Raw genomic sequence first — 26,452 nt, forward strand, 5'->3', positions numbered from 1 at the left:
AAGCGACGGAGAGGGGATAAGAAAGAGATAAAAGAGGAAGTAAAAGAATTGGTCCAAAGTCTGTGTTCGGATCGTGATGATGTGCTCATTAACCGGATGAGGGATTTGCAGGTGATGGAGGAGAAGCGAAGAGAAAGAGGACCCGGTGTAAGTGGTGACCAATATGGTCGTGCGTATGATGCGCCAGGTGATTTAATGAGCTTGGGGGTCGAGATGGACCCGGGTGTTCGTGAGAGGCCGTTGGTGAAGTGTGCGACAGGTCTGGTGTGCGAAAAAGGAGGTGTGCGAGAAAGTCCGACTCTGGGGTGTGTGAGGAAAAAGTGCGCGCCAAGGAGTGAGGGTGCTGTCGAGAGTGAGTCGGTCGTAGCGCGTGTGCGAGGGAGCACATGGAAGCGCGTAGTGAGGAGTGTTACAGAGGATGTAACGGGAGAGGATGCGCGAGCAAGGTGTGTAACGGACGTGTGCTGGGGAAAGAGTGCGCTGTCAAAAGTAAGGAAGAGTGTACACCTGTGGTGAGTGTTACAGAGGGTGTAACGGGAGAGTGTGCGCGAGAAAGGTGTGTAACGGACGGGTGCATGAGGAAAGAGTGCGCTGTCGAGAGTAAGGGTGAGTGCGCTGTCAAGAGTGGAGGTGAGAGTAGTAAGAGTGACACGGAGCGTGAGTTGGTTGTGACAGGTGAGAAAGGAAGCACACCTGGAATGGTAGAGTGTGTGTGGGAATGCACGCTGGAATTGGTAGTGAGGCACGTGGTTGGGTGTGCGAGTGAGAGCACACCTGTGATCGTCACAGAGGAGGTGACCGAGGAGGGGGCGCGAAGAGGTGTGTTGATGAGGTGTGCGAGCGACGAATGTGTGCCAAGGTGTTCGGTGGTCAGGTGTGTGACCAAGTCTGTGAGCGGAATGAGTGTACCTGGGTGTGTAAGAGAAGGTGCAATGACGAGGAGAATGGGAATAGCTGGATGTATGAGCAAGAAAGGGGTAGCGTATGCGTGTAAGCATGCAGGTGATGGCATCGACGGTAACCGGGTTAGCGGTTAGAGCGACTTTTAGCCGAATCGGGCCCTCGGTGCGCGCCGGGCAAGCTTCGCGTGCCGCGAGAACCAGCGGGGATCCGAGCCACGGTGGGTTCGAAAGGACCGCCGTACGCGATCCACGCTGGGCCTCGCTTTGAACGGCCGCGTCCGTGCCCCACTAGGCGGAGCGGGCAGCCGATAGGAAGGGTCGTCATGGCGACCCCTTTTTGTTGAGGCATTCCGGCAGGGTCGAGATCGGGCCATGGGATGGCTCCGTGCCGAGATGGTGCGTGGGATCTTGGCCCGGGTAAACCTCCTTCCCTGCACCGAATGCGGGACGTATCCAGCCGCTGGCACCAAACAACCCGCATTCATTGCTTGGCTGTACGAAGCCGAGCTTTAGAAGTGAATTGGCGCACCGAGAGGCATTAGTAAGTAGACTGTAATGACGAGGTTAGTGTTTTGGACCCAAAATTAGAAAAAGGAAAAAATTTGATGATTGGCAAAGGATTGGCAGTAATGATTGGCAGATGATGGGTAGTGATTGGCAAATTTTTGATTTGTTGAAATTTGATGTGCAAAATTGGTAGTGGGAGATGCCCGATGTGGTGGGATGGCAACTCTGTCATCCCTCACAAAAGTGGGGCAAATGCGCTATAGTATATGGGGTGGCTATGACAACCGAGCCAGGGAGGGCTTGGATAATGATAGGGACTAGAGATGACATCAGGTAACGTAAAGGTTAGTTAGTGACTGGTACTTGTCGTGGGGATGTAGTAGCTTAGGGTTTGATAATGACGTGGGAGCGCTGAGTGTAAGGGAAGACGGAGGAGCGCGAGTTTTAGAAGGGAGTAGACAGAGCAGATGATGCAGTGTGAATGGAAGTGCTGGTGAGCAGCTTCAAATGAGGCATCGGTGAGGCAATGCTCCGAGGTGTGTGTGAGTGTACAAGTGATGAATGAGAGAGTATTGCGGATGAGTGTCATGGTGAGTAGTGAGTGTTGTGGATCAGCGCGAATGCGCTTGGGGGAGAGAAGGGTGCAGGCGGCACCAAGTATGAGAGCACAGGTGTGCAAGTACAGGTGTGTGGAATATATGGAGCAGAGAATGAGTGGTGTGGAGAGAGTTGGAGTAAGTGGTACGGAGTGGTGTGCGTGGTGCGAAGGTGTGGATGGGGGAAGAGTGGACCCCCATCACGGATACCCGGGGCGGGTAGTGTAAGTGTTAGGTAGAGGGTATAGGTAAATTGTGGTTGGATATTGGCATCTGTGGTGCGAGTGGAAGAATGATATTTGGATGGGTGCATTAGTGTTGTGGAAATGGCTGGGCGTGTAGCCTGTTAGTGTGTGTAGCTGGTTTGGGCACTCCACCACTGTGAGGATGTCGGCCAGGTGAGGCCGCAGGTGGGCTCTGGGAGCCGGTAGTAGTTGTTGTGGATGGGGCCCGAGGAACCGGAGGACGGACCCGGGTAGCCCAGTGCCAGAGGGCACCGAGGGGTGACAGAGCCAGGAGGGGCCTTCCCCAGTTAGTTAGGTTAGGGTGAGGAGCTCAGTAAGCTCGGGTGGCAACTGCAGTGGTGGAGGTGTGCAGGTGGGTAGACCTGCTGGGAGAGCTACACGTCGCAGCCCAGAAATTGTGCAAGGGCACCGGGAGATGAATCGGGGGAGTGAGACCCCAAATTGAAAAGCACCACAGTTTGGTCAATGGGAATTGGTTTTTAGAACCCATAGTGTAAGTTGGCCAATGGATTGGCAGGGAAAGACCCCGGGTAATGTAAAGTTGTTAAAGCCATTTGGAAATAGTTAGGATTGATGAACCTGTCGCACCATACGCAGCCCCTTACCTGAGGTGATGCTGATGACTCCACACCTGTGTTTTCTTTGTTTTGTGTTGCAGGAAAGGAGAATTACTGTTTGGATTTGTGAGACGCATCACGACGTGGATGAGACATTGGGGTGATTCCATCTCTCCCTCCTTAGGAGGGACTGATGATGAATTGGTGATGGCAGATTTTGATGTTGAGTTGGAGATGGCAAATTTTGATGAGAGTTGGAAATGGCAAATTTGATTGGTTAGGAGGGAGAGAAGACAAATTTGGTTTATGGGAGGAACGGGGAAGACAGTAGGGACGTTTGTTGATGTGTAAAGTAGATGTTTATGGGTAGTGTTGTGTTTTGTGGATACCGTAAGGGGTAAGGGAGGGGCAATGTAGGTTACCTGGTGGGGGGGGGGGGGGTGTATGGTAGGAACGTACCTGTCTCACCTGGTTCCCATGTGCCCCCAGGGTGCATTACCAAGTACTGCATGCACTTTTGCGCCCTTACCACCTTACTCACTTGGCTTCTTTTGTCTCCCACCTCCGAGGATCTGGCTTTGGGGCAGAGAGAGAGGAGAAAGAGGTGCTGGCTCCGCAGTTGTGGGCCTGTACTTCCGCTGCTTGCTGCCTGGATCGATACACCATATGGACCGCAATTTTTGTGGCCGCCCACAATGGACCGCAGTTCTTTTGCGGTCAAGCACCACCCGTGGATGGACCTCTGGGTCAACGTGGCACCTATGCCATACAGGTGAACCACTTTTAGTTGGCCCCCCTGATGGCCACAATTAAGAAATGGACGCGGTTGGCGCCTTTCTTTATTTCTAAAGAAGCCAGAAGGCCAAGTGCACTCCATGAAGGCAAGACCAGCGGCAGAACATCGGCCGGCTGCGACACCACCGGTGACCATGGACACTTAATTGTGCATTTTTATGAACACTTTATTGGTGCACCGGATGGTGCTGACTGTGCGTAATGGGGTGGTGCTTTTGGTGCTTGGACGGGGTGCTCTGCACATTATTAAAGGCCGTAGGGCCACAGGGCACTCGTGGGTTGGTGTATCGATGCTGGCATGCGTGCTCTCCCTATTTATAACATCTGCATGTGTTCCTCAAAGAACAGGTCCTGGATCGTAGTGTAAATATCAGTGTTGTATAAATAATGCTCCCTACCGGCTGTATGTTTAGTTTGAGGATGCTTTCCGCGATTCGGTTATCCTGTGGGTGTGTTTCTGTTAGGAGAAGGGTGCAACGTCGCAGGGGGACATATTTACTCATTTGTGAACATCTGTAAAACTGTCGCACTCAGGGTTGAGTTAATAGTAGAGGGAACTACATCTGAGTGCCACACTAAAGTAGGTAAAAATATATCGGGTCGGGACGCCCCGAGGTAGAGAAGGGTGCAGTGTTGCGGATATGGGATTTGCATCCATCCATATCCGCTTGTAAATATTCCCCTATTTCCTCAATACTTCCCAACTATCCCCAATCCCCCATTCCCTAGTCCCATTTTCTGTAAACAACACTCTGTAGACCCGACCTCCCCCTATTTCCCCCATTAAATGTCGTGCCCAGGTTCACCGCATCTCATGTAAGACAACTATAGGACATCTTGCTAGTTATTCTTAGTCTATGTCAGTTAAGGACTCGTTTCCATTAATTCTGACCCTTCGTTGCACCAGAATGTGATTGTATGGCACCGTTAGGAAGTTTAGGACCTCCCAATACCTCCCCGCAGCTCTCCCTCACAGTTCAACAACAACAACAACAACAACAACAACAACGAGCGCAGGAAGTGCGCGTCCTCACTCCGGCTTGGTTGGTAGGGGGTGTTGGGAGGGCACCAGGCCTTCCCAACGAGCCGCCATCGAACATGTGCTTGACGGGGTTACCAAATAGGGGCTCCCTGTCAGCTCCTCGTCAAGGGCGGAGCCCGGTAACCCCCGCACCCAATGGAAGCGGCGGACCGGCCCCAGTGGGGCGGAACCAACCAGCCGAGGGCGTGTCACTCCCCGCTGAGCATGCGCAGTGAGAGGGAGGTGACGTCAGATGCGCGCTGAGCTTGAAGCAAGAAAGACGTCCCCTCCGAGCGCTGTGAGGCCTCCCCGCATCTTCTGGACCGTGCTTTATCCTGTCCCCGAGCCAAGGTGCACCTTGTGCTATCACCTACCTGTCCCTTCCTGCCATCAATCCCTGTGTAAGTCTGCCTTGTTCTGTTTGTCTGTGGTCTGTCTGGGCTAAGATAAGACGGTAATTAAGTGCCCATCTCTTCTGTGTCTTTACCTCACTGCCTTGTAATCTACCCCTTTTCTCCACCACTGTAATTATACCCTCCTCCGGAGGTCTTGAGAACTGTACCCCTTGCGTCGTTTCCTCTTTCCCAGTCGTCGTGTCCTTTCTATCATTGATTTGGCATAGCGCGATTTGGCCAACGTCTGGGTGAATCGGGTGAGTTGGGGAAGAATCGGGGGAACTGTTCGGTCGCGGTAATACCAACCGCTCGGTAAATAACATCTTTAACCGCGTCCGCAACAATATATATATATATATATATATATATATATATATATATATATATATATATATATATATATATATATATATATATATATATATATCTATCTATATATATATATATATATATATATATATATATATATATATATATATATATAATATATATATATATATATATATATATATATATATCTATCTATATATATATATATATATATATATATATATATATATATATATATAAAAAAAAATATATATATATATATATATATATATATATATATATATATACATATATAGAATATATATATACATATATATAATATATATACACATATACACACATACACAGTCTGAAAAGGGGAACTTTATCGTCTTCTCGAGATGACAAATTGCCAGAGTAATAAACAATAGAAATGATGGAAGCGGTGTAGCTGGTTCTGAGCGATAAGGTAGTGTATTCATACGGGTGACTTATAAAGGGGGTGTTTGCTCGCTGTGACCCGAATCGAAGTGGTCGATGCAGGTTTTGTTTGTATATCTTTTAGAGGACGTGGTGTATTCGTGCGCACGAACTTTTGCGGGTGTCCAATTCTGGAGCTTCACGACTTCACGTGGTGAGAGAACGCAAGTTGTGACCGGCGAATCATGGCTGCTTTCCGGGCAACCAGCCAGGGTTGAAGTTTGTTAAGCCTCGGCTCGCTTTCGTTTCTGGTATTTGGCTGCTGTCGAAATGTGCTCGTCCTTTGTCGAACTCTCGTTCTTTCTGGAGGCTTCATCAGTAGGATTTGCGAGGCAGTGTTAATTTATCCGGTACTCAGAACCAAGGTGCATACGTACGCTTAGACTTCGAGGTAAGAAAGACAGCACGTAGGTAAGTGAGAGGGAGGGGTTTAGATTCAGGGAAGTCTGGATATTTTAAGACTGAGCAAAATATTGACAGGTCCAAATAAACACAATATTTGCAAATATATATATATATGGTGTTGACGTTTGGTAAGAATAATACTAATTGGGATTATATTCTGCAAGGTGTAGTCTTGGAGCATGTGACCAGGTAGCCATAGGTAAAGCTAATAAGTTATAGTATTATAGTTTGTATTTGTAGAGGGATACACTTTAAATCAAAAGAGGCACTGTACAGGAATTTGGGAACCTTGTGTGCAGTTTTGGTCACCACATCTGAAAAAAAACGTGGTCGTCATCGAGAGGGTAGACCTGAGGGTTGATCCCAGGTCAGGCTATAAGTATAAGACCAAGCTTTAAGCAGCAGCTGAAACAGACAGGACGTTTTACATTAATACAAGGAAAGCGAGTGCGAGGGGATCTGAAATTCTGATGGGAGGTTTTTAAGACTATGAATGGTAAAGACAAAATAAATGCAGAAAAACTTTTCAGCAGAATGGACAAAGGCGCACAATTTAAGACAAAAGACAATGAGTTGGGATGGTGGTGAGGATGGGTCTTTCACTTGGGGACCAGTGAATGCCTGCATGGCAAAATGATCTTCCTGTGATGGTAGTGGCAGGATAGTTCCTGTATTGTTTTAAAATTGAATTTGGTATCCAGATGTGGTGGGGATAGAGGGGTACTCGTACCGTATATTGGCATGATTGTCCAGCTTTGACAAGCGCAAGGGCCTCCTTGTGCTGATGGTCCTAGTATTACATTTCCCCCAATGGTGTTTGCCGAAAAGGTTATTTCCTTCAAGCATGTCGACTGGACATTGCATGCACTGGCGAATATTGCATGTCTACTGGGCATTGCATGGTACTGGCGAATATTATATGTCTACTGGACATTGCATGCACTGGCGAATATTGCATGTCTACTGGACATTGCATGCACTGGCGAATATTGCATGTCTACTGGACATTGCATGCACTGGCGAATATTGCCTGTCTACTGGACATTGCATGCACTGGCGAATATTGCATGTCCACTGGGCATTGCATGGTACTGGCAAATATTGTATATCCACTGGACATTGCATGCACTGGCAAATATTGTATGTCCACTGGACATTGCATGCACTGATGAATATTGCATGTCCACTGGGCATTGCATGCACTGGCAAATATTGTATGTCTGCTGGGCATTGCAGGCACTGGCGAATATTGCATGTCCACTGGGCATTGCATGCACTGGCGAATATTGTATGTCTACTGGACATTGCATGCACTGGCGAATATGGTATGTCTACTGGACATTGCATGCACTGGCGAATATTGCATGTCTACTGGGCATTGCATGGTACTGGCGAATATTATATGTCTACTGGACATTGCATGCACTGGCGAATATTGCATGTCTACTGGACATTGCATGCACTGGCGAATATTGCATGTCTACTGGACATTGCATGCACTGGCGAATATTGCATGTCCACTGGACATTGCATGGTACTGGCAAATATTGTATGTCTACTGGGCATTGCATGCACTGGCGAATATTGTATGTCCACTGGGCATTGCATGCACTGGCGAATATTGTATGTCTACTGGGCATTGCATGCACTGGCGAATATTGCATGTCCACTGGGCATTGCATGCACTGGCGAATATTGTATGTCTACTGGACATTGCATGCACTGGCGAATATTGCATACACTGGCGAATATGGTATGTCTACTGGACATTGCATGATACCAGCGAATATTATATGTCTACTGGACATCGCATTGTCCTGGAGAATATTGTATGTCTACTGGACATTGCATGCACTGGCGAATATTGCATGTCCACTGGACATTGCATGGTACTGGCAAATATTGTATGTCTACTTGGCATTGCATGCACTGGCGAATATTGTATGTCCACTGGACATTGCATGCACTGGCGAATATTGCATGTCCACTGGGCATTGCATGCACTGGTAAATATTGTATGTCTACTGGGCATTGCAGGCACTGGCGAATATTGCATGTCCACTGGGCATTGCATGCACTGGCGAATATTGTATGTCTACTGGACATTGCATGCACTGGCGAATATTGCATACACTGGCGAATATGGTATGTCTACTGGATATTGCATGTCTACTGGGCATTGCATGGTACTGGCGAATATTATATGTCTACTGGACATTGCATGCACTGGCGAATATTGCATGTCTACTGGACATTGCATGCACTGGCGAATATTGCATGTCTACTGGACATTGCATGCACTGGCGAATATTGCATGTCCACTGGACATTGCATGGTACTGGCAAATATTGTATGTCTACTTGGCATTGCATGCACTGGCGAATATTGTATGTCCACTGGGCATTGCATGCACTGGCAAATATTGTATGTCTACTGGGCATTGCATGCACTGGCGAATATTGCATGTCCACTGGGCATTGCATGCACTGGCGAATATTGTATGTCTACTGGACATTGCATGCACTGGCGAATATTGCATACACTGGCGAATATGGTATGTCTACTGGACATTGCATGATACCAGCGAATATTATGTCTACTGGACATCGCATTGTCCTGGAGAATATTGTATGTCTCCTGGACATTGCATGCACTGGCGAATATTGTATGTCTACTGGACATTGCATGCACTGGCGAATATTGTACGTCGACTGGACATTGCATGCACTGGCGAATATTGTATGTCCACTGGACATTGCATGGTACTGGCGAATATTGTATGTCTACTGGACATTGCATGCACTGGCGAATATTGTATGTCTACTGGACATTGCATGCACTGGCGAATATTGTACGTCTACTGGACATTGTATGCACTGGCGAATATTGTATGTCTACTGGACATTGCATGCACTGGCGAATATTGTATGTCTACCGGATATTGCATGCACTGGCGAATATTGCATGTCTGCTGAATATTATATGTCTACTGGACATTGCATGGTACCGGTGAATATTGTATGTCTACTGGACATTGCATGGTACCGGCGAATATTGTATGTCTACTGGACATTGCATGCACTGGCGAATATTGTATGTCTACTGGACATCGCATGGTCCTGGAGAATATTGTATGTCTACTGGACATTGCATGCACTGGCGAATATTGTATGTCTACTGGGCATTGCATGGTAGCGGCTAGGGTGCTGGTGTTGGGCTAGCGGCTAGGGTGCCGGCTTAGGATCCCAGGATCCTGGGTTCGAATCCCGGTCGATCGCTGAATTAACGCCAGGGGGGTTAACTCAGCCTGTCATCCTTCCGAGGTCGGCAAATTGAGTACCAGTTCACTGGTAATTCCCTGTTTGTCGTTAAAGGCGGCAAAAAGGGTTGGCGTCAGGAAGGGCATTCGGCCGTAAAACATTGCTTCAAAAAGGGGACCAAAAAACAACAACAACCACGGTTCCCGAAAAAGGCCAACCCCCGCTTTGCGGGGAAAAATGGCCTCTAAAGGTGGGGGGGGTTACTGGACATTGCATGCACTGGCGAATATTGTACGTCGACTGGACATTGCATGCACTGGCGAATATTGTATGTCCACTGGACATTGCATGGTACTGGCGAATATTGTATGTCTACTGGACATTGCATGCACTGGCGAATATTGTATGTCTACTGGACATTGCATGCACTGGCGAATATTGTATGTCCACTGGGCATTGCATGGTACTGGCGAATATTGTATGTCTACTGGACATTGTATGCACTGGCGAATATTGTATGTCTACTGGACATTGCATGCACTGGCGAATATTGTATGTCTACTGGGCATTGCATGGTACCGGCAAATATTGTATGTCCACTGGACATTGCATGGTACTGGCGAATATTGTATGTCTACTGGGCATTGCATGGTACCGGCAAATATTAAATGTCTACTGGGCATTGCATGGTACTGGCGAATATTGTGTCTACTGGGCATTGCATGGTACCGGCAAATATTAAATGTCTACTGGGCATTGCATGGTACCGGCGAATATTGCATGAAAGCAATTTTATCATTACCCGGAGTAAAGTCACTCATGGTTACCAAAGGAAATTACGATTATAGCTATCCTCAAGGTACAGTATATTGTAGAATGAAGAACTAGTCTTAGTCGTGAAGGCGTGTTTTTTGTGTCGGCTCCCAGGTATAATGGTGGATGCAATCAAAAGAATGTTGATCGAGATATGCTGATCACCGTGGGACACGAGGAGAAGCTGACGTTTCGACCATTAACCTGTCATTGGAGCAAAAAAGGTTGTGTAGAAAAGGTAAAGTGCACTGGTACTGGCTGAGCATACACACTGACTTGGTGAGGAGGGGGTGGAGTGGGGTAATGTTTTCTCCTCCGACAGTTATGTTGTGTGGGCATTTCAAATACTTTTGCTTTTTAATCTTATATCTACAATGCTCTCCACAACTTGATTTATTTTAAGAGCTTGGGGTCATCTATTTATTATGGCCGTAGGATTAAGATGATTGTTCAAATTGTCTGTTACAAAGAATTTTCAACATTTGACAAAACGGTCAATCTCAAAATGGTTATCCATAATTGTTCTGTTCCTGAATGCAAATCGGACGCTCGGAAATAGAGTAAATACGAGAAATATCTGTGGATGAGAGGAGTCTGGTTCGTACCATTTCCTGTTTTAATTACAAGCTAGTACTGGCCATGGATATAACACACAGGCTAGTGTTGGCAATGGATATAACACGCAAGCTAGTGTTGGTCGTGGATATAACACGCAAGCTAATGTTGGTTGTGGATATAACATGTAAGCTAGTGTTGGTCGTGGATATAACACGCCAAGCTAGTGTTGGTTGTGGATATAACACGCAAGCTAGTGTTGGTTGTGGATATAACACGCAAGCTAGTGTTTGTTGTGGATATAACATGTAAGCTCGTGTTGGTCGTGGATATAACACGCCAAGCTAGTGTTGGTTGTGGATATAACACGCAAGCTAGTGTTTGTTGTGGATATAACATGTAAGCTAGTGTTGGTCGTGGATATAACACGCAAGCTAGTGTTGGTTGTGGATATAACACGCAAGCTAGTGTTGGTCGTGGATATAACACGCAAGCTAGTGTTTGTTGTGGATATAACATGTAAGCTAGTGTTGGTCGTGGATATAACACGCCAAGCTAGTGTTGGTTGTGGATATAACATGTAAGCTAGTGTTGGTTGTGGATATAACATGTAAGCTAGTGTTGGTCGTGGATATAACACGCAAGCTAGTGTTGGTTGTGGATATAACACGCAAGCTAGTGTTTGTTGTGGATATAACACGTAAGCTCATGTTGGTTGTGGATATAACACGCAAGCTAGTGTTGGTTGTGGATATAACACGCAAGCTAGTGTTGGTCGTGGATATAACACGCAAGCTAGTTTTGGTCGTGGATATAACTCGTAAGCTTGCGTTCGCAATGGATATAACACATAAGCTAGTGTCGGCTGTGGATATAACACACAAGCTAGTGTCAGATGTGGATATTATACACACATAGATACACGATTAAGCTACTCCCCCTCACCCCCCCCCCCCCCATCCTTTCCAACATGATTCATTTGGCCGATGCGAGCAAAGTGAGGTCGAGGCTTTTTATTCCTGATACATGAAACACCCTGCAACCCATTCCTGCAGAAAATAGACTTTTTAGAATGCCGGCCGCATTATACTTATTTTAACAGCTAGTATCTGGACATTGGATATAACTACTTTAACTACTATATCCAACTTAAACAAAGCCATATTTTAACGACTGGCTATTGTGTGCTTGGAAAAATAAAATGGTGATTCAGGAGCACCATCTTTTTTTTCCCAGTCAAATCTTTATCGATCAATTAACAATATAAGTATTGAAATCGACCCAGAAAAATGGACTTAAGTTCAGGACTGCATTCACTTCCAAGGGGACTCTTGAATTTCAAGTACTGCATACAAAGTACTGTTACGTTTGTGGGGGTTAGGCAATGAAATACCTTAGTCCAGATAGAATTGTATCAGATTACCATGCTCCGAATGTCGTGGAAGCCACCTTGATGTACTTAAGTCAGCTCCGTGTGTCCGGTAAGGTCGTATAATTGTCTCCATGAGAGGGGTGTAGCTATGTTAATTAGGTAAGGTATAAGGGTAATTCCCTGTATGTAAATGACCTTTGTGTTTTTGGGGGTTTTTTCCCCTTGTTCCTTATGACACTACACTGCACATGTTGTGGGTTTGAATCCATTCCCCCGGAATAAGCACCTTGTTAAACTCGGACAGTGTACCAGAGGTTTATCATAGATAAGAATACATGCATGGGAGACGTGGAGTTTAGCCAAGTAACACCACCTGGTATAACATCATGGTTCTTACACAGCCAGCACCAACATCTCAGCGAGCCACAACCCGTAGTCTGCTTGATATACTTTTCTCAAAGATCAAAGAACTCAAAACATCGTCCCAAGTTTATTCCACCCCAATGCCACAGACTGCCGCCTCGAAGAGAAGTTGTACAGAATTGACAAGCAGGCAAAGCCTCAAAGGGAAAGAATGTTTTGCAAGGTCAAACATGGGATATTTGTGTCAACAGTTCTTCAAAGTCTGACAACCAGACGCCGGACTGGAAATGGGTCACAGTGTGACGCTGCTGCCACTATCAGGATAGGGATTATAATGAAATCCCTTACACACACACACACTACCAGCCAAGCGGTCGGAGCGTAATTATAAGCATTAAATAAAGCCAATGGATTCAGACATTGAACGCTGCCGCTGGTGCCGCCAGCCGGGTCATCGCAACACCAAGCAGGCAGGGCCGTGGGGCCCCACCCCGAGAGGTGATGATTGGTCAGGGTGATGGACTGCTACGATGGACTCTTTTATTGGAGCGCGTGCGGATGTCATCAGATGACGTTCGAGACAGGGGAACAAAAAGGCAAAGCGGCCGCCATTTTGTCCTCTTGCGCTGGGTTCTTGTTGCATGCAATCGCAGTTCGTGCTCGCTCTTGGCGGTGGCATTCGCGCGCTCGCTCTGTTCCTGGCTGCGTGGAGGAGCGGAAGCATCCTTTCCCCGATTAGTTGGTGCTGGCTTCGTGACGGCTGTATGCGCCTGAGAGACCTCGGTGCTTTGTGGTGCACGGAACGAGGGCCTGTTCGCTTCATGTTCGGCGGCTGGTGTGGTGAACGGACATCGTGCCGTGGGCGTTTTCCCGCGTGGGGACTCGGGGACCCGTTCAAGGACCGATGGGGTTCAAGGGCCGCTCAAAGCTGAGTATGAAGCAGACAAACCACACACATTTTATTAGTCATTTATTTCTCCCCTTGTGTTGTATGCGAGTCCGTATGGGGGCGCCCCGATTAGGAATTCGATTTCACCGTGCATTTATTGTTGCCTGCATTTCTTTTATTAAACCCTTTATTTATTGCATTTTAATTCCATGCCTGTCTTGTTTAATCGTTTGTGGTTCGAGGATGCTCCAGTGGAAACCGCGCAGGTAAGCTTCGTCACCCTCTTCCCGCGTGTGTAAAGAAGAGCCACCATTGTTTGATTGAATGCCTCAGAGTTAAAGCTTGATCGGCCACCCATCACCTTGGGGGATCTAAATCCCCCGGTGAACATGACAGTACTTTGGTGCAGTAGGAGGCCATTCGGCCCATCATGCCTGCATTGCTCCAAACTCAAACAATCACTCATCCACACACAAGCTACTTTCAAGTCTTTCCAGTATCCCCATACACTTCAATTCCAATTTATACCAATTACTTGGTGAATTGAGGTCTCTTGAGGAATCGGGACACAAATGGCAGACTTTGTAAAATCCTACATAAAGTTCAGTCGGCCCACAACATTCATGGTCCCAACATTTGCGGGCCCTGCATATTCGCGGATCATAACATGATCTTTTCTGCACCTGTTAAACCACCTCCAATCCCTCCCAAAACTTTTGGTTATGTATACATCTTGTCCACCCTTCATGTTCTTCCGTTATGTATACATCTTGTCCCTCACTATTACCTGCATACCTTGTTTGTCCGTATCCATCTGTTTTCTCCCACCGACCTGTGGTTGGCATTTCCCCTTTCTCCTGCTGTTCGCTTTCTTATGTTGTGTCCTGGTTTGTGCTGCACCGTAGCTCTTCCATGAGCCTACACTATAAAATAAAAACAAGACAAGAAGTCCAACAGTGGTGTAGCTGGGCTTGTAAAATATTATATACCACAAACATGTATCGTTAGCTTTTTAAACAGTCATTAATGCTGTCTATAACATTAAACAAAGAAATTTGGAGGAAGCCTGACATCCGTGAGGTATGTTTTACTTGCAGAACTGAGCGAAGATTGGCTGTAATCTATATACCCCACAAGGGTTGGATAAATAACATGACCCTGCCACTAAAGTGGTGTTTTTCGTAGCGGCCTTTTGAAACCCACCAATTAAGGTTTTGTTTTGAAAACCACCAATGAAACCCACTTTTCCTGCTGTTTATCATGAAACTGAAAGGGAGGAAGACTAGGATGTGCTCATTTACCAAGCAGCTAGCTTACGCTTACCAAGCCAGCCATTCCTTAACGGTTTTGAATGGAGTGCTTGCTCGAATGCGTAAAACACTTGGCGATCTCTCCACAAGTAACTTGGGAAATGAACACACACCCAATGTTCTTGAGACCCGACCATTGATCGACTGTAATCTATATACCCCAAAGAGGAATGACCCTTCCTGCCGCTCCCGTCATGAGCAGGTGTACTTGTAAATTAAAATGTTGGTCGGTGGAGTCAGCCATCATAATGACATCAGAGACGTAGTGACGTAGCATGACGGCCGGACACAAAACTGCCACTAATTTAATCTATAGAAGATATATTTTAACCTCCAGTAACTTTGCAGTCACTACAAAGGGATTAGTGTTATGATTAGATTAACTGTAATATTTATGTTACGTTGTCATTATTATGAAAATGTTATTACAAAAAAAAAAAAAAAACAAGGCTAATTCCTTACTTCCTCATTATTTGTATCGTGCACCACTTATCATTGATTAATGATCCATACACCACTTCAATCTATAAACGTTGCTATAACGACAAAGGAATTGCAGTGTTACGATAATATTTACTCTATTAGTATTAACGCTATTATTATTATTATTATTACTATTATTATTATTATTATTATTACGAAAAAACACTACTGTATTAAGAAACCTGGGCGAATTTGTCCAAAGCGGCCTGAAGGTGAGTCATGAAGCCTAAGGCCTATATGTACTGTGTTGGAAAATCCGTAATGTCTATGCTTTTGATATTTGATGGTCATTTTAACAATCGGTTTGTTTGCGTTTCACACTGAATAAAATACGTAAAGGTAGAGCAAGGCGATTGTGATATATGACAGGTTCAACGATATGTTCGGCCTGCACGGCATCGGAATCAAAATGGCGGTGTGTATTGTCTGCCTTTGTACGACGTAATCACAACGCCCTGTCATGTGACCAAATCTTCAGCTCTGATTGGTATGCATTTGAGGGAATATATATACATACATACATAGGGACGGACAAACACTATTCTGGACTACTTTGCCCTATGGGCTACGCCATAAAAACTTATCCCCCGCTAATGCTGAGGTCCAACTGTATCATCTTTACCACGCAAAGTGAAAAGCCAGGGAAAGCAATTGGATTACTTTGTCGGTTTATCTGTCTGCCTGTCTACAAGCATCAGTTTATCATTGAGGAACAACTTGATTTCAATTGAATGTTATATGTTGAACACAAATCGGACAATTAATCTGGAAAGCGCACCTGTAATTTAGCAGTACTTTGGCTCTGAATTTGTCTCAATTGCACATGTGCTGAGAAGAGTGAGATTATTGTTATACTCTGTCTGCCTGTCTGGCAGTCAAACAAAATTGAAAATCATTTCAAACAGGAAACGTACTGTTTTTAAGGACTTCATAAAAGACATGTACAACAGGCATGAATATCTGATGTAACGTGTTAAATAAGGTGGTGTAATAGACTCTGCATTGGTTTTAGAAGTTTGGCAGTACTTGGACAAAATATTACTCATTTTATGTCATCATGACCAATCAAATTTGTCGCTCAGACCACGCCCATGTCCTTGTTTCTCAAGATTGTGGGGGTAAGGTGTTCTATGAACTCTCTAGTTACCCTCACCAGAGGAGAGGGTATTGCAGTTGAGTCCGTTTGTTTGTCTGTTTGTCTGCACAGAATAATTACGATTTTCTCTGCAACCGTTGGTCCAATTGACAGGAAATTTTCACCATAGGTGCTGTAGAATTCACCACCTGTAGAATTTTTTGATGGTAATTATGATGTCGTAGGTCACATGGTTTGGTCACCATCTTGGGAAAACCGAAAAACTTTGCATCTCTATATCTCCGAAAGTGCTGAATAGAAAAAATTGAGACATGGCTCATTGTAAAGAATTCTCCATGGGGAATAAAATATGATGTCATAGGTGCCTCCATTATGACATAATTCGACAAGTACAAAACTTCATCGATCAAGATGAAATATCTTGAGCGTCATGTTGGTGGAGAAAAAAAAAATGATGACGTCATCGGTCACGTGGTTCGGTCGCCATATTTGTTTTAACACAAAAGCCTTAAAAACCACTGAAAACACATCCTGGCGAGGGTCTGCAATCTGATTGCTCTTTCTAGTTGCTAATGTTTATCGCCTATTTCTACTTTGGAGCCATCTATACACAGGTAGTGGACAAAAAAGGAAACACCAAATTAAAGTCACTTAATAGGCTGCTGGGCCACCATGTGTGGCCTGTATGCACTGTGGTATAAAGTTGACCAGCGGCTGTTATTCTGCAGGACGGATGCAGCACCATTCTTCCACAAGAAAGTCAATCAAATCACACCTGATTGATGAATGTGGAAATCACTGTCTCAGGCATTGCTCCAGAATATCCCATACATGCTCGATTGTGTTCACATCTGACCGAGAAGACCATGGCGTGTCTAACATCAGTGTCATGCTCATCAAACCATTGGGTGACCACACGTGCTCTGTGAATGGGGGCATTGGGGGTGGGGGGGGGGGGGGGGTTCCTCTTGCAGCCATGCTAGGCATAATTGCAGGCAACCAAGCCTGTGCAGCATTTTTATACATATCCCGAAGCATGCTGGGATGTTATTTGCTTAACTAACACATGGGCCACACCTGTGTGAAAGCCATTGCTTGGTGTCACTCATTTACCCAGGTAGTTCCATTTTTTTGTCCACTCCCTGTAATTATACAAGGAAAAGAATGGCAGAATATTGACTTCTCTCTTCTCCTCAATCCTTTATTCTTCCAACTATCTTTTTCTTTTTACACTCCTAGGTGTACTAAAAAATGGCCTCTAAAGGTGGTTACTCCTAGGTGTAAGGAAGGCCGTAAAAGGAAGCAGGAAGGGCATCCGGCCATAAAACATTGCTTCAAAAAGGGGACCCCAAAACAACAACAACCACGGTGCCCGAAAAAGGCCAACCCCCGCTTTGCGGGGAAAAAATGGCCTCTAAAGGTGGTTATATATATATACTCAAAGGCAAAAGTTATTGTGACACACAAACAACAAACAGAATCAGTGTTAAACTTTTACTGCCGCGAATGAAATGTTATTACATGGAAAGACAAATGTTTCAAGGTATGGTAACGATCAACAGTCCATAAGAACAGTGCACCTGGCATATGCAAATGAGCCACAACACAAGAGGGGGTTCACAAGCAAGTTCACACAGTCAGTAGCGAGTGTGTCCACCTTGTGCATTGGTGCAGGCCTGGCACCTTCGCCTCATTGAGGCCACTAAACGTCGATGAAAGTCCTTGGGAAGATCATTCCATATCCGAGGAAGGATTTGGTGGAGTTCCTGCAGCGTTTTTGGAGGATTCGGATGACGTCGTAAACGTCGCTCCATTTCATCCCAGTCATGTTCAATGGGTGACAAATCAGGGGATCTTGCAGGCCAGGGTAACACATTAACATTGTTCTGATTAAGATACTGCTGTACAACTCGAGCAACGTGTGGTCTGGCATTATCGTGTTGAAACGTCACTCTAGGGCCGTTCTGTTGCAAAAACGGTAAAGCGGCCATTTGCAAAATCTCGTCTCGGTACCTCACAGCATTCAAGTTCCCCTCAATCACAATCATTGGCGTTCTTGCTGCAGCTGTTATCCCACCCCAGATCATAACGCCCCCACCTCCAAAACGATCCCCTCCAGAACACATGGCCTGATGTAACGTTCACCTGTGCACCTGTAGACACGTGTCCTACCGTCAGCTTGGTGAAGCTGTGCCAAATGGTGTTTCTATGGACGTTGAATCGACGAGCAACATCACGCTGCGAGGTACCAGACTGAAGCATACCTATAGCTCTCCATCTGTCATTTTCCCCGAGGCGTGGCATGTCGAACTTATTCCAGAACGATGAATAGAGGTGTTTTTCTGACTTCTGCACTTCTTAAGACTGCATTGAGTGGAAATGATAAGCGTCTGGTTGTCTGGCCTTTTAAAGTGAACATTGCTGGCCATTTTTCTCGAATATGTCATGCTTCTTGCAAATTTCATGCAATTCGAACAACAACTGATTGGTTGCGTTTCTTCGACCATTTTAACACACTCTTTCTCTGGTTCAAATCCAAAAATTCATTCACAAGATTACCAATGAAAAAATTCCATGTCACAATAACTTTTGCCTCTGAGTATATATACTCCTAGGTGCTTTTTCCTTATTTCTATTCCCCATGCCTTTCTCTTCCTTCCATCACAATTTCTTAATAGTCATTGACTTGGATGTTCCTCAATAAATATGTGCAATCAGGATATGATTTTGGATATTGTGAAAATCAGGATATTGTCACCAACCTCCCACTTGATTGGTTGATTCATGTTCAATGACCTGTTTGGCTTCGCTGATCTTTGAATCTTACAAATCCTGAGGAATTCAACAATGGCATGGCCGGTCACGTTTCAATCGATGACACACTTGAGAATCACTCGAGACTGGAGAGGTGTTAAGCAAGATTGTTTGTGCCAACCCAGTGTTTGTGGCTGTCATGCTTGAGGCAGCGAGAGATTTGTAGGCTGACATCTATATTCAACTTCGCTCATGGGGTTAGCTGTTTAAACGAGTTAGATGAAAGGCAAAAACTAAAACTCTCAGCAAACTGTCAGCTAGCATTTATTCGCAGTTGATTGTGCACTTATTATCCTCAGCAAGGCTTACTTGCAGAATATTACTGAATGCTTTGTGACAGCGGTAGGCCATTTTGGTCTTATTAACCAAAAGAAGGTGAGAGTCATCTTCCAATCGGCACAGCATGCTGCCTGAGTAAAGCCTAATTGTACACATCGGTGGTATGAAGGTGAATGACTTGTTAGCATTTCACAGCTCAATTGGTCATGGCAGTCACAATGTGCTGGTCGATACAGATGTAGAGAACAGGATCAGCAAGGAATAAAACTCATTTGGGCGTCTACGTAAATACCTCTGGGACAGTCAACGCGTCAACCAATTGCGAAGCACAGTGCTGTGATCAGCCCTTCCCTATAGATCAGTTCTACTGCAGACACATCAATCATGTTCCCACAATTCAGATGCTGGCAACTTGATTCACTTTTGGAAATGTCATGGAGGAATGAGATAGCCAGTGAGGTAGTTTTGTAAGTGTACTGGAATGGTAGGAGTAGAATGGATTCTGCACAGATCTCATCTTCAATGTTCTCCACATGTTGTATGTTGGACGATCGACTGTTGCCAAGTAAGTCTGCGACGATCAACTATTATTCGGGACAAGGAAACATAGACCACGCCTGAGAACTTAGAACGAGAGCACACTGAAAATAAAAATTGACATCTTATCTCTACACATGTTTGAGAAATACTTTCTTTTTGCCAAATCCATCTGGCAAACCATTATCTTAATTGGGGTGGACCAATTTTGAAAATAATCATGTTTGACACAATGTTTGACAATCCTGTTTGATGTGAACGCTGCAAAAAAAGACCTCAGTTGTAACAGCAAAATAGTGATGCATGAAACTGTCATAGATCACATGGACAGCCCTCTCCTTTTCCCCTCAATGATTTTTCTACTTCTCATAGTGGACCAAACACAAACACCTTATATCGTTATCAGGGAATTGTGATAATTCATCTAGACAAATTGGCTCCAGGTATTTAAACCACATTAAAAACCACATAAAGACAAATGATGAATTGCGAAAGATGATGGGAATATTGCCTGTGATTGATGCTGTGAAGAGGAACAGGTTGAGATGGTTTGGTCATGTATTGAGGAAGGATGAAAGTGACTGGTTGAGAAGAGTGATGGAAGTTAATGTAGAAGGAAGTAGAGGACGGGGAAGACCGAGAAAGACTTGGCTAAAGATGGTGGAAGAAGAAATGCAGGCAAGGGGGTTAACAAAGAGAGATGCAGAAAATAGGGCAAAATGGAGAAGATTGTCATGGGACCGCAAGGCTAACTCCCGCTCTAGCAGGGAAAATGGCCTTAAAATGCATGTTGTTGTTGTTGTATTTAAACCACATTACAATACAATGAATAAGTTAGTCTATAGAGCACATTTCCCCACGCTATCTTGAGAAACGAGAACATTGGCAGGGTCTATGAGTGGCAAATGTGATCGTTCGTGATGACATAAAATGCTGTAATAGCTTGTCCAAGTACTGCTAAACGGAAGAGTTTTGAAAAAACGATTTATGTTCTACAGTGTTCCAAGTATATAATTCAAGTGAAATAAAATGTTAGTTTTTAAGGTTATCAGAAAAAAAAATTTCGCAAGTTTACTGCTGTTGATGCAGCGTCTTTTATACCACCTCCCGCTTTTTCCGCTTCCGCTCTTCCGCTCTTCTTCTTCCGCTCTTTCACTCCCTCTCTCTGTTCTCTTCACCCTCTCTTTTGCTCAAGGTCATCTTCCATCTGCTTGGAAATCTGCCAACATCACCGCTTTGCACAAAAAAGGTGCAAAAACAGATCCCAGCAACTACAGACCAATCAGCCTTCTCCCAATTATCAGCAAAATCATGGAATCCATCATTGCTTCAGATATGAAATCTTTCCTCTTCTCCAATGGCTTGATCTCTGATCATCAATTTGGTTTCAGACCTGGACACTCCACTCTGGACATGCTGCTTCTGCTTTCTCAACAATGGATGGAGGTCCTCAATGCCAAACAGGAAATTAGAGCAGTCTCCCTTGACATATCACGTGCCTTCGATACGGTCTGGCACCCCGCTCTGCTCACCAAACTCTCCTCTTTTGGTATCCATGGAAATCTCCACGCATGGCTGGCGGACTTCCTCTCTAGTCGTAGTCAACGTGTGGCCCTGAATGGGTTTCTCTCATCTCCTCTTCCTGTTCAGGCTGGAGTTCCCCAAGGCAGTGTTCTGGGCCCTGTGCTTTTTCTGGTCTTCATCAATGATCTCTCTGACTCTCTTGAAAATCCTCTCTATCTCTTTGCTGACGACTCTACTCTCTGTCGCTCCATTCTTCATCCCTCAGATCGGCAGTCTGCAGCCTCCTCACTCTCTGCAGACCTTGACAAAATCACAGACTGGGCAAACAAGTGGAACATGTCTTTCAATCCTGACAAATCTCACACTCTTACGATGTCTCTCCGAAAAGACCGACTGGACAACCCTCCCATCCACTTTCTGAATAATCCTCTCCAAGAAGTTCTCTCACTCAAGCTTTTGGGTCTCACTATCTGCCATGATCTTTCCTGGAAAAACCACATTTCAAATCTGGCCTCCAAAGCCAGTCGCCGACTGGGCATCCTCCGTCGTGCGCAGTCCTTCCTTGGCACACCTGAGCTCCTCACCACATACAAGGCTTTCATCCGCAGCTCAATGGAATACTGCTCTCCCCTCTGGGCTGGTGCTCCTGCCTCACACCTAGCTTGCCTTCGCGCTGTTGAAACCAAAGCATTCAGAATCATTGGAATCTCCCGCGATGAAGCTAACTCCAAGGGCCTCTCACTCACTCACCGCAGGCAGGTTGGTGGTCTTTCCGTCTTCTACCGACTCCTCTCTGGCCTTGCCCCCCCAGCTCTCTCTGGGCTCTGTCCCGCAAATATTCCTACAGGTCGCACAAGATCTGCCTGCAACCCTCTTTTGGTTAAACTGCCAAAATCAAGACTCTCTGCTCACCTTCACTCCTTCATTCCTCTTTTCTCCCGCCTCTAGAACAAACTCCCTCACTCTCTTCAATCCCACTCCACCCTCCAAGTCTTTAAAACAGCTGTTCACCACCATCTCTTATCTTCCCCCATCCAAAACCTTGATCTTTTCTACCCCCGCTAATTTCACCCCAATTCCACTTTTTGAAATACCAACTTCTGTCCTGGAAGTCCTTGGTGTCCTTGTGCTTTATACTCCCCCCCCCCCCTTCCCATGCCTCCTCCCCCCGGGCCCTCTCCCTTCCACACATCTCCCTGCTCTCGGATGTTGTGTTTGTGTGCTTCCCCTTTTCTCCCCATCTTGTCTTCCGCTCCCTCTTTTTGTGTATTTTGTTTGTCTGGTCGATTTGTTTGTGAAGTAAATGTTAGCTCTTTCACGAGCCTCGATTCAGTATACAAAAAAAACCCCCCCAAAAAACCTTATTTAACACCTGGTGTTGGCTTAGCGGCTAGGGTGCCAGCTTAGGATCCTAGGATCCTGGGTTTGAATCCCGGTCGATCGCTGAATTAACGCCAGGGGGGTTGAATCAGCTTGTCATCCTTCCGAGGTCGGCTAATTGAGTACCAGTTCACTGGTAATTCCCTGTTTGTCGTAAAAGGCGACAAACAGGGTTGGCGGCAGGAAGGGCATCCGGCCATAAAACATTGCTTCAAAAAGGGGACCAACAAAAACAACAGCAACCACGGTGCCTGAAAAAGGCCACCCCCCGCTTTGCGGGGAAAAATTGTCTCTAAAGGTGGGGGTTTTTTTTGTTTTGTTTTTTTAACACGTCACATTAGTTCGTGCCTCTTACTTATTTCCTTTATTACATTTATTTCCTTATTGTAAGGCAGTTGCAGGAGAAGTACACGGAGAAGAGGAAGAAGTTGTTTCTTGGGTTTGTTGATCTGGAGAAAGCATTGAAGAGGGTTCCACGCGAAGTAGTGACATGGACATTGAGTAAGTTAGGAGTGGAGGAATGGTTGATCAGAGTAGTGATGGCAATGCACGAGAGAGAGCACGCATAGCTGCAAGGATGAAGGACGGGAACAGTGGTGAGTTTGAGGTAAAGGTGGGAGTGCATCAGGGGTTGGTACTAAGTCCACTACTATTTGTAGCTGTGATGGAGGTGCTGGCTCGGAACGTAAAGGAGGGTTTTCCGTGGGAGTTGTTGTATGCAGATGATCTGGTGTCGATTGCAGAAAGTATGGATAGACTGAAGGAGAAGATGAACAAGTGGAAGGAATGTATGGAGACAAAAGGTCTGAAGGTGAATATCGGAAAGACGAAGGTGATGGCAAGTGGTAAAGCATGTGGTGAGGTGGAAAGAACTGGGAAGTGGCCGTGTGCTGTGTGCAGGAAGGGTGTTGGAGTGAACTCCATTCAATGTACAATGTGCGCTGCGTGGGTTCATCAAAAATGTAGTGGTTTGAAAGGGTCATTAACCAGTGTGGCAGCTACATTCAAGTGTAAGGTGTGCACAGAGGGAGCTGCAGATGGAGTAAATGTTGAGTTGGATCTTGGAGACGGCGTGAAGCTGGAAGGTGTGAAAACATTTTGCTACCTAGGAGACATGCTGAATGGAGAAGGTGGATCAGACTCTGCAATGGTTGCTAGAGTGAGATGTGCATGGAAGAAGTTTCGGGATCTGAGTGGCATGCTGATGAGGAGGGGAGTGTCGTTGAAGCTGAAGGGAAAGGTGTATGGTGCATGTGTGAGAAGTGTTATAATTCACGGGAGTGAGACATCGGTAATGAACGTAGAGCAGCAACGAAGGCTGGAAAAGTTGGAAATGTGAATGGTTCGGTGGATGTGCGGAGTATCGTTGAGAGAGAGGAAGACAAATGATGAATTGCGAACGATGATGGGAATAGAGAGTGTGATGGATGCTGTGAAGAGAAACAGGTTGAGATGGTTTGGTCATGTGTTGAGGAAGGATGAAAGTGACTGGTTGGGAAGAGTGATGGAAATGAATGTAGCAGGAAGTAGAGGACGGGGAAGACCGAGAAAGACTTGGCTAAAAATGGTGGAAGAAGAAATGCGGGCAAGGGGGTTAACAAGGGGAGATGCAGAAAATAGGGCAAAATGGAGAAGATCGTCATGGGGCCCGCTCCGCTACCCCTGCTCTAGCAGGGAAAATGGCCTTAAAATGCCTGTTGTACATCCTTATAAACCTTAAGTTTTCTGTTCGGAATGATCTTCAGTTTTGTTTGACACAGAGAGGGAGTCATACAGACAGAGACAGAGAGAATATATTATATATATATATATATATATATATATATATATATATATATATATATATATATATATATATATATAAATATATTGTGAGAAACAACCTTGTTCTCACCAAATTAGTGCCCCGCCCACCACGTCACGTGACCTCCTTTCAGCCTCACGCGATTGGGTGGCGATTCGGCACGCGATTGGTGGACGGTGAGAGAGCCGGCCGCCATCTTGTGCGACGGACGTGGCTCGAAGGCGTCGAGTGGAAAATAGAAAAACGGGGATTTTTTAAGCCTCACGACAGCCGAGTTGTGCTGATCGTTTATAGTTCTGTATTTTAAGAGTGAGTAACTCCGGAAGAGAACGAGTGATTCCCGGATATCGTAGATTGGAACTGTGAGTCATATTGCCTGTGTCGTGTTTGGAGCTTCGGGTGCCGACAGTTCCTGCAGGCTTTGTGCTGTGTATTCCACTCTGTTACCATCCATTGTTTTTGAGATCGAGCCAATAAATCATCGTGCCTACCCCTAGAGGCCGGTTAAAACACAGTTGTGTTTATTGAGTTCTCTTTGTCCACCCCGTGGACTACTTGAAGCCCGGACATTAACGTCAGTATTCCGGGCTGGAAGCATTGAACAGCCGGGATCGCGACAAATGGGTTGCTCGTCCAAGGATTATTCAAGTAAGAGACATTCGAACTGAGACGGGAATTCTGCAGTGGACGACATCTTCCTGCATCTGCTCATCGTTTCCTCACCAGCAGACGCCATCTTGGAGGAACTTTCTCACCAGCAGACACCATCTTGGAGGAACCTTCTCACCAGCAGACGCCATCTTGGAGGAACCTTCTCACCAGCAGACGCCATCTTGGAGGAACCTTCTCACCAGCAGACGCCATCTTGGAGGAACCTTCTCACCAGCAGACGCCATCTTGGAGGAACTTTCTCACCATAGGACGCTATCTTGTGTGGTACTTCACTACCGGATAAGTGAATAGTTTCCGGATCCCTCCAAACAAACCGACATCATCAAAAAAAAAAAAAAAAAAAAAAAAAAAAAAAAAAAAAAAAAAAAAAAAAAACGTGAGTTATTTGTACGTTGCATTTTTCTCATTGGCAATTTGATGTGCGTTGGTGATATTGTGTAGTTCGTGTCGTATTTCCCCAACAGAGCGTTGTGTTTGAATTACGTGTACCACCCCAATATTGTTTGCCTCCCCTGGGTGAATTGCCGTCCCATGTGGTGAAAGATATTGCTGAAATATTTCGATCCAGCCTCCTTTTAGACTCAGTGTTTTGTGCCTTGTCTTATGATAACTCGTAGCCAAGCTATGTCGACCAGAGAAGTGAGAGTTCAACCTGATCATGTTGACAGTCACGTGGGTGGCGATGTGAGCGACGCAATCAGCCTTGACCCGGTCACTAAACCCGATATGTTAGGAAGCGATCCCATCATGACTAAATGCATGCGTTCGACCTTCTGGACCGGGCTGACTCCGGTTCAACAACTCGACATGTATAACAGGGAGAATGACAGGGCAGAGGCAGAGCGTATTAAGCGAGAAGACCGAGAGCAGGCGGCAGCAGAGAGAGAGCATGCGGCAGCAGAGAGAGAGCATGCGGCAGCAGAGAGAGAGCATGCGGCAGCAGAAGCTGAACGCGTCAGAGAGCATGAGTTGCGAATGTTGACTGAACGACTGCGGGCAGAGGTGTCTGCTGCAAGCGTCCCGGAAACTGTTCATGTTCGTTTGCCGGACTGGACGGGAGACACGAAGCCAGAAGCGTATCTGGAGATG

At 45.6% G+C, this 26,452-nt stretch overlaps 1 protein-coding gene across 15 annotated transcripts in view; it reads left to right on the forward strand.

The window, feature by feature from the left end:
* Nucleotides 1-26,452, forward strand: part of SLC29A3 (solute carrier family 29 member 3) — a 139,954-nt gene that overhangs the window by 15,673 nt on the left and 97,829 nt on the right. For 2 of the 15 annotated variants that reach the window (XM_078776258.1, XM_078776260.1), the window contains exon 2: nucleotides 10,400-10,523. The exons of 1 other annotated variant lie outside the window; for it this stretch is intronic. Coding sequence is in view for 1 of the 14 variants with exons in the window: in XM_068102426.2 (XP_067958527.2) it covers nucleotides 19,980-20,011 (32 nt within the window). In the remaining 13 variants the exon portion in view is untranslated. Of the gene's footprint in view, nucleotides 1-5,784; nucleotides 6,219-8,249; nucleotides 8,358-8,658; nucleotides 8,767-10,399; nucleotides 10,524-19,834; nucleotides 20,012-26,452 lie in introns of those variants that run through there. 12 more of the 15 variants (XM_078776257.1, XM_068102429.2, XM_068102427.2 and 9 more) reach the window with 12 other exon arrangements.

The sequence above is a fragment of the Myxine glutinosa genome, chromosome 4, assembly GCF_964187855.1.
Source record: "Myxine glutinosa chromosome 4, kmMyxGlut1.1, whole genome shotgun sequence".
Lineage (NCBI taxonomy): Eukaryota > Metazoa > Chordata > Myxini > Myxiniformes > Myxinidae > Myxine > Myxine glutinosa.